A 13,869-nucleotide genomic window follows, 5' to 3' on the forward strand; every position below is an offset into this window, starting at 1 on the left:
CAAATGAAACAAACAGGTACAGTGAAATAGAGTAGTATGGCTCATCATTTCAGTCTCACAGATTAGCAGGTATTGACTTGAAAGATAATACTTAAGAAGCTGAATCCAAAGGAAAGGATGTACCGTTTTTACTCAAATCTAAGCCGCACTTTTTTTCCGGTTTTTGTAATCCAAAAAATCGCCTGCGGCTTAGAATCGAGTGCAAAGCAAAGCGAAGTTCTGAAAAATGTCGGTAGGTGCTGAAACAACTAACTTCTGCCATCGAATATATGTAGCGCTACACAGGCATGCTTCGTAGGCACAAAGATAAATACTGGCGCCAAAACCTCTGCGTCCATAAATAAATTCAAAAAAAAGGTGGAAGACAATTTTCATACATTATCCAACGAAGTAAATACAAATTCTGTATTGTTCATCTTCGAATGTAGCAGAACTTCAATGTATTACGAAAATCCGACTGGCAAGGCTGTTTGGGAAGTTTGTCAATATGGCCATCTCTACGTTCTGAATTTTTTCCTACCTGTGAGAAGAGATGGTTGCTAATAGGAACCTGATGAAATGTGAATCACATGCAGTATTCTCTTCATCATAAGAGTAATACGAATATAAACATTTTGCCACGTATTCTTTCGTGTTTGCTGCTATCTTATTTAAATCCTGTCTGCCTAATAAACTACGAAACTAGAGTGAGACAACAGCAAATGCAGAAGAATATACGTATCGTGTCATGTTTATATTCGTATTACTCTTATGCCTAATAGTGATACAGTCAGAAATGAAGCACGGCAACTGACTAAACTGACTAGATTTTTATATCTAAGATGACTCTAATTTCTGTGCAGAATTTGATGTACTAAAGAAGCGGCCGCAAAGATTTTCAAATGGAGAAAAATTTTCGCCTAACTCTCGTTCAGAACATGTTCTATCATACGCAGTCTATTATTTGGTTCTTGTTGATCATTATCAAAGAAAGCAGCAGTGTAAGTAACAACAAATAGTAGTCTCTTGCCATTGTTTCGCTAATGAGATGATTTCTCTCTCTTTTTTTTTTTTTTTTTTTTTAATTGTACGCAGCGGTAGCGTGCACAAAAGCAAGCCATGCCGCGAGCGACGACAGGCCGCAAACACGCACTATCAGAATGCGACAAACAATGCATGACACAGTACAGTAATGCATTTTCAGCTTAGAGTGACATAAACGCCTATAACAAGGAAAACGGCACTTATGAGATCAAAGCAAAATAAGCAATCGATTCAAACCAGACGAAGCACGTGAAAAAGGAAGGGTACCAGTATAAATACGGACGGAGCGCCTGACGCATAGCAAAGGCTACCTGGTAAAGCTTAAGTGCTAAGCTTACGACTCGAACCAAACTACTGTAGCTGTATCGTCATTCATTCGACCTAAATTGTGTCTCATATTACAATGGACTGACTTTGTTTCGATTTGGAGGTGCAGCCTAAAACTTTTCTCTCCCCTTTAACTTCGAGTCTCAAATTTCAGGTGTGGCTTAGATTTGGGAATTTTTTTTTTTTTCCTTCCCTTATTTCGAGTCTCATTTTTCAGGTTTGAGTGCGGCTTAGATTTGAGTAAATACGGTAGGTGGTATTTCAACTAATTCTGACTATGAAATAAAACAAAGTACAGCAGGGCGCTCTTACGAATCAAAGAGCAGCGATGAAGATTCTGATGAATAGTAAAGTATGAGTTAAGTAATAAGATGCTACTGAGATCGTAAATTTTTGTTGTGTTGATGAATCTGTTAACAAACATATTCAAAAATGCACTGAAACATTGGCACATGTAGTGTTGGGAGGTGATAAACTGTTATTACTGTTAGAGGAGCTACGTATTTCTTGCTGTTCTACTCCTACATGACACTGTATCTGAAGGTATAGAATGAATCTTCACTGGCTAGAGAAATGGGTAACACAATTTTACAAGTCTCTGCTGTCATGTAATCTCTTCAGGGAAATCATGACTGTACTACGATTCGGTTTGTGGTTGACAAGGTCAGAGTCATTAAGAAATGCAAGGCAGCTACCATGTCAGTCCTAGAAGAGAGAGACGTAGCAAACTGTCAAAGCATGTACATTCCCGGTCCATATGTTTGTGATGATGTACTAACCAAGTAATACTGAAGTGTGATCCAAGTCGCACAAATATGGCTTTAATAATAACCTCCGAACAATATGCCTCTAAGGACTCAACAAGACACAGAACATTGACGTGCACATTACAAACTAGAATCACACAGAGAGTCAGTCAGCACTGTTCCACACTTATATATGTGCAAGTCGCCAGCAGATGGCACGGCAGGGACCGCACGGCACGCTTGGCTCCCAGAGACGGCCTCCAGCAGCCAGCCTGCAATGATCAGTCAGTGACCAATTTAAAGACACATGTACGGCAACACCACTCTCGGTGCACTCACACTGACATGTACTAGTTGCACGATACAGCAGTGATGAGCAGTAGTACCCCTCCTGTCTTGCGCGCCTTTTATCTGGCTCTACAATTTACTTTCATAGACCCACACAAATGCCTGATCCTCCTAATTCAATTTGCTCTGCAGACTATTTAAAATTCATAAAGAAAAAGGAGCCACAATTGCACTTTGTGTGCCAGTTACTTTCCAATACATTGGCACCAGCTGATCTTATTTAAGAATACTCAACTTTCGTAGCCATACTTACAGCACATCCTTTGCTTCCTGGTCTAAATCCAAGTTAACTCCCAGCCCCCCCCCCCCCCCACACACACACACGCCCCTCCCCCCCCCCCCTCTCCCCCCTCCCAATCAGCTAGTTGTGTGCTGTTATCTCATGTCACACCCTAGTCTATGAGTGCCCAGCTGTCAGTCGCCTGACTCCTCTACCTGCACCCCTAGCTAGCCCACAGATGGCTCCACGAGCCACTAAATGCTTCCCTCCAAACCCCTCCCATCTTTCTCCATCCCTCACATTGCCTCAACCCACCCCATCCTACCCCACTCTATAGCCCCACCTCACTCCAGAACACTCAACGTGGGCCAGTAAAGAGCTGGCAGTTGAGCGACCACAACATAAGGAGACATGCATGCGCATGTGAGTGTGTGTGTGTGAGTGTGCGTGCGTGCGTGCGTGTGTGTGTGTGTGTGTGTGTGTGTTTGTGTGTGTGTGTGTGTGTGTGTGTGTGTGTGTGCGCGCGCGCGCGCGCGCATGTTTTCCCTACAGCTAGAAAAAGAAAGTGCATTCTGGAAGCTCGCCAAGCAACGTACCTTTTAGTTTGGAAGGTAGAAGACGAGGTACTGGTGGAAGTAAAGCTGTGAGGTCGGGTCGTGAGTCGTGCATGGATAGCTCAGATGGTAGAGCACTTGCCCACGAAAGGCAAAGGTCCCAAGTTCGACTCTTGGTCCGGCACACAGTTTTAATCTGCCAGGAAATTTTCATATCAGTGCACACTCCACTGCACAGTGAAAATCTCATTCTACATACCTTTTGTTCATGTGCCTATCGATGAGACAGTGCTTCTGCCTTTTGGTGAGCCATCTCCTTTATTCCTAAATAATTCATAATTTTCAACAGAAACTTTCCGTACGTTATTATTGCATCCTACATTATAATATGCAATTTCCACAATATGTGGTCATCTATGAATATAATGGGGGTAACAACTGTAGGAGACCAAAAACTGACTGCAGTAAGCAAGTTCAAGTTATTGTACGCTGCAGTAGTTATGCAGAGGTGAAGAGGGTCACACAGGATGGGCTAGCATGGGCTACTCTATGAAACCAATCTTCAGATGGAAGATCACAACAATAAAAACACTTGATTCAGCATACACCAGACTCCAAACAGCGTACACAACCTGTATGCTCAAAAAACACAGAAAATCATATTGGTTCCATCAGCAGGAAACTTCAGCCCGTAATTGTTATGGAATACTGCGGCGATTTTGTTCATTAATAAAACCCATAACTGGGGAGTAATAAGAGAGTATTGTTGTAACTTCTTATCAACCTGGTTACCAAAATACATATTAAGAAGACTGGTAAAGTGTTATTTTAAAGGGGTCACTCCAAAGCGCCACGAAAGTATTTGAGCAATGTATAAAATTAGAGAATCAGTGCACAATATTGAAAGCCTATCTACATTATCTATATCTGCATGACTAGTCTGTAATTCACAATTAAATGCTGGCAGAGGGTTCAGAGAACCACCCTCAACCTATTTATCTACCATTCCACTCCCCTACAGCATTTGAGGAAAAACAAACACTTCAATATTTCCGTACAAGCTCTCATTTCTCTTATTTTATTACAATGATCATTTCTCCCTATGTAAGAGGACTCTAACGAAATATTTTCACATTCGGAGGAGAAAGTTGATGATTGAAATTTTAAGAACCTGCTCCAGCAAAATGCTTTCGCTTTGATGACTGCCACCCCAATTCACATGCGATATCTGTGGCATGCACTTTCCTGTTTGCCAATAATACAAAATGAGCTGCCCTTCTTTGAACTTTTAAATGATGTCCTCTGTCAGTCCTATCTGGTAATGATCCCACACCATGCAGAATACTCCAAAAGAGGACAGACAAGTATAGTTGTAGATAGTCTCTTTAGTAATCCTAATCTTCTAAATGTTTTACTATTAAATCACAGTCTTTTGTTTGCTTTCAAACCACATTATCTATGTGAGCATTCCAATTTAAGTTATTTGTAAATGTAATTCCTAAGTATTCAGTAGACTTCACAGCCTTTAGATCTCCGTGAATTATCATGTAACCAAAATTTAGTAGATGCCATTTACTACTCATGCGGATGACATAACAATTTTTATTATTTAAGGTCAGTTACCACTTTTTGCATCATATGGATAGGTAGCCTAAATCATTTTGCAGTTCATTTTGATCATCTGATCACTTTACAAGACAGTAAATGATTTGCAAGACTGTAAATGATAGCATCATCTAAGAGGACTGCTCAGATTCTATCTTAAATTGTTAATGTAGATCGGCAACAGCAGGTGGTCTATAACACTTCCTTGAGGAATGTCAGATATCACTTCTGTTTTACTTGACGATTTTCCATCAATTACTATGAACTGTGACCTTTCTGACAGGAAACCACACATCCAGTTGCACAACTGAGACAATACGCCATAGGCACACAATATGATTAGAAAATGCTTGTGAGGAACTGTTTCAAAAAGTCTTCTGGAAATCTACAAATATGGAATCAATTTGAGATCCCCAGTCGACAGCACTTATTACTTTGTGTGACTAAAGAGCTAGCTGTGTTTTAAAAGGTCGATATTTCTCATACTATCTTGGCTATTTATCAATGAATCTTTACCTTTCAGATAATTCATAATATTCAAACACAATATATGTTCCAAAATCCTAATGCAAATCAACATTAGTGATATGAGTCTGTTATTTAGTAGATTACTCCTCTTTTCTTTCTTGAGCATTGGTGTGACCTGAGCAACTTTTCAGGCTCTAGGTATGGATCTTTATCAAATGAGCGGCTATATATGATTTCTAATGGAGCTATTGTATCAGCATTCTCTGAAAGAAACGTAACTGCTTCATTACACCGAGGAGAGCTACTACTAAGTTACTCACAGTTGCAGTTGTTCTTGATTTGAATACTGCAATATTTACTTTGTTGTCTTTGGTGAAGAAATTTCAGAAATCCATGTTTAGTAACCCTGCTTTAGTAGCACTGTCATCAGTAACATTACCACAGCTATTGCGCAGTGAAGGCATTGGTTGTGTCTTGCCATTGGTGTACTACACATGCAACCAGAACCTCTTTGGATTTTCTTCCAGATTTCAAAATGAAGTTTCACTATGGGAACTATTAATCACATCTTGCACTGAAACCCACCCTAAGTTTCGAGCTTCAGTAAAACATCGCTAATCTTGGAGATGTTGCATTCTTTTAAATTTTGACATGCTTTTTTTCATTGCTCCTGCAGCTGAGTTTTGACATATTTTGTGCACCACCCTTTTAATTTATTTGGTATCCTTTCAATTTATTTGGTATATATCTCTTAATTGATGTCGATACTATTTCTCTGAATTTAAACCATCTCTGGTCTACACTTACATAGTCAGACATGAAGGAGTAGAGACTTAGTAGAGACCGTCTCCTTGGAAGGCATCAAGTTAATTTTTATCTGCTTTATCATTAAATGCCCTATTGTGTACGGCTGAAAATTAATAGAGATAAGGCAAACAGAATGTGCAAAGTAAGTGGAAATTACTCGTCTCTTCCCCGATTACAGTGCAATAGAAGATACTACAAGATGTTGACAGATTGCCATATCTCGGTAGCTTTATATGTAATAATGAGGTCACAGATGCAGAAATCACCAGCAGAACTGGAAAATCAGTCCATATGGTAATTAGGTCTGTAATATGTCAACAAAGCTTTGACTGTACTCCTTTATCATTTATATGTGTGAGACTTGGAAAATGTCAGTAAAATCAGCACACAGTCTCCATATTTTTCACCAACAATGCTAGAGATGAATTCTGAAGATGTTAACCCAACCAAGTTACAAATGAAGAAGTGCTGAGAATACGAGGTCTACACAGCCTGCACAAAATTATTGTTGAAAGAAGACTGAAGATTGCAGGTTATGTTCTACGCATGTAAGGTGGAAGAATCCCAAAATCAACACTGTTGTGGAAATCAATGGACACATACAGATGTACAGGAAGACCTTTTAACACCTGGAACTTTTGCAATGAATCTTCAATGCATGGACACAAACTTGGAGGAAGGTGAGAACTTGGCAGCTGATCGAGTGAACTAGTGGAAACCAGTTCCTTGTATGGTACACAGCAAATCTGGGTAAGTTAGTAAGTAAGTAAAGTAAGTACAACTGGGGATTTTGCAAAACTGTTGGATGATCGATATTATTGTCTAGATTTGACACTGATGAACTTCTACCTTTTCCTTGATGTGTATTCTTCAAATTGTGAGTTTTATGAGAAAGCTGATAAGTAATTACCAATCAACCTTCCCTCACACGAACTGACATTGTCTCTTTATAAATTCTACTGTGCTAACAATTATCTACTGAGAATCCTCGACTAGGTCTCCGCAGCTCAAATGAGCCAGTTTCTTTTAAATTTCTGTCTTTGGCTATAATTGTCTTCCAAGTATGGTGACACAACATCCTGTCATGAAACTTTTGCCTTTACACTTATTTACTTTTCTGGACACTGCCTTTTTCTGCACTGTGCACTAAATACACTATGTGAGTAACGCCCAATCTCCAACAACCAATCGTGAACTGTAAACAGTTGTAAACTCTACCAGGGCACATAACAAACAATTAACATTTGCGTTTTAGTGTTCTAAGCTGTGAGGTCATCAGCGGACAAATAATTTAGTACCTATTCCTGGACAGCCGGAGTGGCCGTGCAGTTCTAGGTGCAACAGTCTGGAACTGAGTGACCGCTACATTCGCAGGTTCGAATCCTGCCTTGGGCATGGATGTGTGTGATGTCCTTAGGTTAGTTAGGTTTAATTAGTTCTAAGTTCTAGGTGACTGATGACCTCAGAAGTTAAGTCGCATAGTGCTCAGAGCCATTTGAACCTATTCCTGACATGCTGTTGCTTGGAACAACAACTGACATGATCCAAAATATTACTTTCTTTTATTATAGCTTCACTTTTATTTTGTCTAATGATTACTAATTTCAGTATCAAATTCCATCATCAAGCCACTATATGATCAGAAAGCATAGTGTATCGTTAAAATATTGTTTAATAAACAGATTACCATTATATCATCATTCCTTAAAGTAATGTCCAAAGTGGAAGGACAGATGATTAATTTTGAGTATATACTAAAGTCAGAGTACTGAACTGGATATGAAAGAAGGAAAACCAGAAGGGCAGTGAGAGACGGGTGCCTTCTATCACCTTACTTCCTTAATATGTTCATCAAGGAAGTAATAACAACAACAAAGAAAAGATGACAAGAATCAAAAGGTAATTTCTGGAATACTGCAAGGAAATCATTACATTTACAGTGTATATAAATGATCCAGTAGAAAGTGTCAGAGGCTCCTGAATATTGTTCACAGGTACTCCACTTGTCCATCAGAAAGTAGCAACAACAGAAGGCAGTATCAATTTGCACAATGACCTGCAGAGGATTGGTGAATGATGCAGGCTCTGGCAGTTGACCCTGCACATAAATAAATGTAACATATCACACACACACACACACACACACAGGAAAAGAAATCCAATACTGTACAACTTCACTATTAATGACAAATTGCTGGAAACAGAATTTACCGTAAAATATCAAGAAGTAACTATCCAGAGCAACCTTAAAATGGAATGACCACATAAAACTGCAATAGAAAAGCAGATGCCAGACTAAGATTCACAGAAAATCTTAAGTGAATGTAAATTACCCCTGTGTCCTTACCCAGTAGGACTGACAGAAGAGAGAAAGAAGATCCAACGAAGTGCGGAGTGTTTTGTCACACGATCATTTAGTCACTGTGAGATCATTACAGAGATGCTCAGCAACTCCAGTGGTAGATGCCATAAGAGAGCAGTTGTGCATCACGGAAAGATTTACTACCCAAATTTTGAGAGAGTAGTTTCCGAGAAGAGTCTGACAACATAATAGTTTCTCTCATATACAATTCACGAAATGATCACGTGAAGAAAATTTGAGAAGTTAGAGATAATACAGAAGCATACTGACAGTCATTCTTCCCAAGCACTGTTCACAAGTGGAACAAGGCAGAGGGGATCAGTTGGTGGCATGAGACGTACCCCCTGCCACACACAGTTAGGTGGTTTTTGGAGCATGATGTCGATATGGAAACTTAATTGCATGCATATACACTGCAGATTGATGACATCACAATAGTAAATCAGAGTAGGAACTAAATAAAATGTTTCAGGCCTTAAATCAAGAAATGGTAAAACTAAAGCTAAAAATGAATACAAAGAAGGCAAAAGTTATGGCTACAGACAAGAAAGGAGGTGGAGTTAGGACTGACACAAGAACAGGCAATGAGCAACTCAAGAAAGCAACTGAAATTCAATATCTCAATAGCATTTTGCAAGAAAACAATCAATATTTCAAGGCATTCAAGAAAAGAATAGCACAGGTGAAGAGTTCCTTCCAAAATAAGAAGAAGCTGCAACTGAATAAACATATCAGCTTCCACATTAAGAAAATATTTGTAAAGACCTTTGTGTGGAGTGTTCTGACACACAGATGCTAAATCTGTACATTACAAAAGCCAAAGGAAGCTTGCCTCAAACCTGCTGAAATGTTGTTCTGGAAGACAAGTACAAGAACTAGCTGCATTGACAGAAAAATTAAAGGAAATAGGAGAGGAGAAAGAACCACTGAAAGTTATAGGCCAGGGCAAAGCAAAATACACTGGACACTTAACTGGAGATGATTATCTGAAGGCAAGATCATAGGTAAGAAAACAAGGGGATGACTGAGAACATCCTGCTTAAACAATATGATCAATGAATGGGATTTTCTTCACACATGGAGATGAAGACAACTGCTGAAGAGAGGAAGCTGTGGCTGCAGAGACAAGGTTTAACCTTTTGGAAGAGTAAGGACAAACTAATACAAAATATGAGTCCGCATGGTAGCTACATATGGAATAAATGGCAACTTCTTGTGTGCAGTCATCAAGTCACTTACCCCAGTAGGTGTCTTATCTACTAAGAGTAAAGGTCACTTTTGTGCTTTCAATAGATGTGAACTGCACCCTGAAAATGGTATGTCTAGTTTGCAGTTGTACAGAAGCTTTTTATTTTGCAAAATGGTTCAAATGGCTCTAAGCACTATGGGACTCAACATCTGAGGTCATCAGTCCCCCAGACTTAGAACTACTTAAACCTAACTAACCTAAGGACATCCCTGCCTGAGGCAGGATTCGAACCTGCGACCGTAGCAGCAGCACGGTTCCGGGCTGAAGTGCCTAGAACCGCTTGGCCACAGTGGTCAGCTTATATTTTGCAAAGAAATTTTTGATAATAAGATGAACTGATGCTGGTACTTGCTACTGAAACCAGTAGTACTTAGACACAACAAAAGTGTGACTATAGAATTAAGAATAATTTTTCCAAACAATCGAGTAATTTTTTCAAAACAACACCACAATAGGGAATACATATTTTAAACTAAAGACACAAAAGAAAAAAAGAGAAACTGTAAAGATCTTGAGTTTTATAAGACTCTCTTGGGAGGAAAATATAAGATACCAATTAGAAATTATTTGTTTCAGTTCCTTTAGAATAATTTCCTGTTTCACAGGTGCCTTGAAGAAAATAAAAGATCTAGAAAGTGTCTTAATGACAACCGATGGCCTCATGTTGACAATAATTGGTAAACTTGCAAGGCATACTTTTTTATGTAGTATAAACTACGAAACTGTTGGCATCGTCAGCTAAAATTTACTTCTTCTGTCTTAATATACCTTCCTTCACTTACAGCTGCAGTGTGGAGACAGGGGTGAGGGTGGGAGCGGGGATGGGGGCGAGGGTGAGGCCGTACTGCTTTAAAATGGTGATTCTTGTATTGATATTCTTAACAACAGATTTATATCTTTTGCTTATGAAAGTCTGCATGTGATGACAGCTGCACTAGTAATACCTTCACAGGTTCGTATTCAAGTTGCAAGGCTAGATCTATGCCAGCCATTACATGCTCCCAGCCTTTCCTCCTTGTGATCTGGTTGTAGCGTCGGGACTGCAGGGTGTCTAAGCTGATGTTCAGACCGTCAAGCCCTGCCCTCTGCAAGGCAACCAGCTGTCTTGTCAACATGAGGCCATTGGTTGTCATTAAGACACTTTTGAGATCTTTTATTTTCTTCAAGGCACCTGTGAAACAGCAAATTATTCTAAAGAATCTGAAACAAATAATTTGCTACATTGCTGCTGCATATGAAACAAAACTCCAGTTGATAAATTGAAAATACAAATTTCTTAAAAGTTAACTGTACATTTGCCCTAATACAAAGAGATATGAAGTGTTAATAAACTGAATTGAAGAATGCAAGTTAAGATAGCAATGAAAAAATAATTAGAGGCATAAGATCACCTACTGCAACAGGGAAATGGGAATCAATATGAACCATTACCCAGCTACTATCACCTGATTCCATGTCTCCATGCACACTGTATAAACCACTGTTGGTTTGTCCGACAAAGTACATTGTTGTACCACACATTATGGTTTTTCCCCATTCAATGCTCATGTAGAATGTGGGAAGAATGATTCTTTAAATGGTTCTGTGCATGCTGTAATTAATCTTGCCTTCATGGTCCCTATAGGAGTGATACATATGTGGTTATTGTATAATCCCTAAATACCTCGCTTAATACTGGTTCCTGAAATTTTATAAGTTGGGTTTTGTCATATATTTGGCGTCTATCTTCACTTGTCTGGCATTTCCAATTTTTAGTAGCTTCTTGATGCTCTCCCATGCATCAAATAAATCTATGATCAATCATGCTACACTATTTTGTATACATTCAATGTCTGCCATTAGCCTTACTTGTTATGGGTCATACTTAAGCAATATTCTAGAATGGGCCACACAAGTATTTTGTAAGCAATGTCCTCTATAGACTGATTGCATTTTCCAGTATCTTACCAATGAATTAAAGTCTGCATTCTGCTTTGCCTACAAGTGAGTCTATGTCACCATTTCATTTCATCCAGATATTTGTATTAGTTGACCAATTAAAACTGTGATTATTTGATAATGTAGTCATACAATACTGTCTTTTATTTGTTTTGTGATGTGCTCCAATTTACATCTCTGAAAACTTCAACTCAGTTGCCTATCTTTGGACCAATTTGAAATGTTATGATCTGACTCAAATTTGTGCAGATTTTTTTCCGGTAATAATTCATTATAGACAACTCTATCATCCAGGAAAAGTATGAAGTTCCTTATAATATCGTCTTCCAGAACATTAAGGTACAACATCAATGTAATGGTATAAATTACTATAACTGTATAAATAAGTTTATAAGTGTGTAAAATACATTGAACTATTTGTTACAACAAAACATTGTACTGGTATACTCAGCAAGATGTTAAATCAGCAGATAGCTACATTTTATGTTCAACATTTTGTGTACAGCATATATGCTGGAAAGGATCTATACCCAAATTAAATAAATCTGAAGAAATGGTAGTGTGTCTCTGGAAAAAAAAAATCCATAAAAACTCATACAGTCCAATTTGCTATTATGTCACTGTTACTGAAATATAATACAAAGTAACTGAATTCGATGAACATTCTCAGAGTGCAATATGCCTCAGAGTGAAATGCACAGTAATGTCAACATTATTTTTCAAGGCTATGTTTGTGAAAATGGATGAAAGCAAACCACACATTTTGTTCTCAGTCTGCGGAAGCATTATGCACTGTGAAACATTGTACTGCTGTTCTACATAAAAGCTGTCTCATTGCCAACATCTTTCCCCTGCTGGCTGTTCTACACTTCTCATCACTGATTCAACACGTTGTAAGATATTTTATGCTGTATGACACCACAGTCCAGTCTGGTTAGGACAGCATAAAAATAATATATGAATTTCAGTATTGAAAGTGGAACAGCAGAACAGCTCTCATCACACTGGATATCAAATCGAGGTTGGATTACAGCCATGGGTACATCATTTCATGCTACTCAACTGTATGTCATATGTCAGAGTTCATCAACTGTAGTGGATGGCGACTGGTGGCTGGCGACTGGTGGCACACCCATCTCTTGGCATCCTGTGAACAGACTTTCTCCACAGGTGACAGATTTGAAGAAAATGCTGGATACGGCAACAGTGGAACACTCTCTGTATCGAGGTAGCACAGTACAGCTCAGGTGATGTGTAGTATTGCATTATCTTGTTAAAAGATAACATCACGGAGCCCTTGAAAATAGGGCACAGCGATAGGCCTTAACAAAACACAAATGCAATGGCTGCTGTCCAAATAACTGGCTATGTGAACCAGAGGTTGTGACATGTATCCAGTTGCACCCCATACCATCACATCACATGCTGGACCCGCATGTGAATGACAGGTACAATCTGGCCAGGTCTGTTGGCATCAGAGCCTCCACACACAAGTACATCAATTGTGACGATGTTGCAGAACCGAGACTCATCTGATACGATGACACAGTGCCATTCCTGTGTCTGGCATTGTTGTCAGCTGCACCGCTGTCAGTTCACCTCTCTCTAGAGCTGCATTAAGGGCTTGACAGTCTGTGCTGCTCCAGATGCCATCACATTGTCTGTGTGGATACTTGTCTCACTGTATACAAGCCCACTTCCTCACTAAATGTACACAACTTCACTGCAGGATCACGTACGCATGAGCGGACACTTGTCTGCCCTCTCAGGTGCTAGTTGGGTGGCACTACTGAGGCCCTGCAAGGCATTTAGCATGGCCCACCTGAACCTACCAATTCTATGTTTGCACAAAATGAGATTCTGTGCAATGCAAGCAGCAATATAGTGAAACAATAAACCAGAGTCTCAGCAGACCATGAGCCTGCCACTGCCAAATCTGGAATGCTGATAAACATTTCTCCTTGTTCCATTATGCTTAACACTGAAATAGAATTTCTGAATGAGAAACCTGCTCCATAAGCTTTTCTTGCATACAGAATATGCATGGGAGTGCTGAAAAGTAATGCCTCTGAATTTTTTATTCTGTTCTCAATATCGGTCGAGGTATGACACGTCACGCATATTACTTGGTCAACTTTCCCACTTCACTGACTCATGGCACACCCACCTCCCACAAACAGATGGAGTCGGAATAGGCAGCCCAATCTGACCAGAGATTGTGA

At 39.3% G+C, this 13,869-nt stretch overlaps 1 protein-coding gene across 1 annotated transcript in view; it reads right to left on the reverse strand.

Annotated features, from left to right (window-relative positions):
• The window catches only part of LOC126460036 (molybdenum cofactor biosynthesis protein 1-like), an 81,287-nt gene that overhangs the window by 43,390 nt on the left and 24,028 nt on the right, over nucleotides 1–13,869 (reverse strand). The window contains exon 3 of the mRNA XM_050095897.1: nucleotides 10,654–10,909. Coding sequence (XP_049951854.1) covers nucleotides 10,654–10,909 — 256 coding nt within the window. The remainder of the gene's footprint in view (nucleotides 1–10,653; nucleotides 10,910–13,869) is intronic.

This window comes from Schistocerca serialis, chromosome 1 (assembly GCF_023864345.2).
Source record: "Schistocerca serialis cubense isolate TAMUIC-IGC-003099 chromosome 1, iqSchSeri2.2, whole genome shotgun sequence".
Classification (NCBI taxonomy): domain Eukaryota; kingdom Metazoa; phylum Arthropoda; class Insecta; order Orthoptera; family Acrididae; genus Schistocerca; species Schistocerca serialis.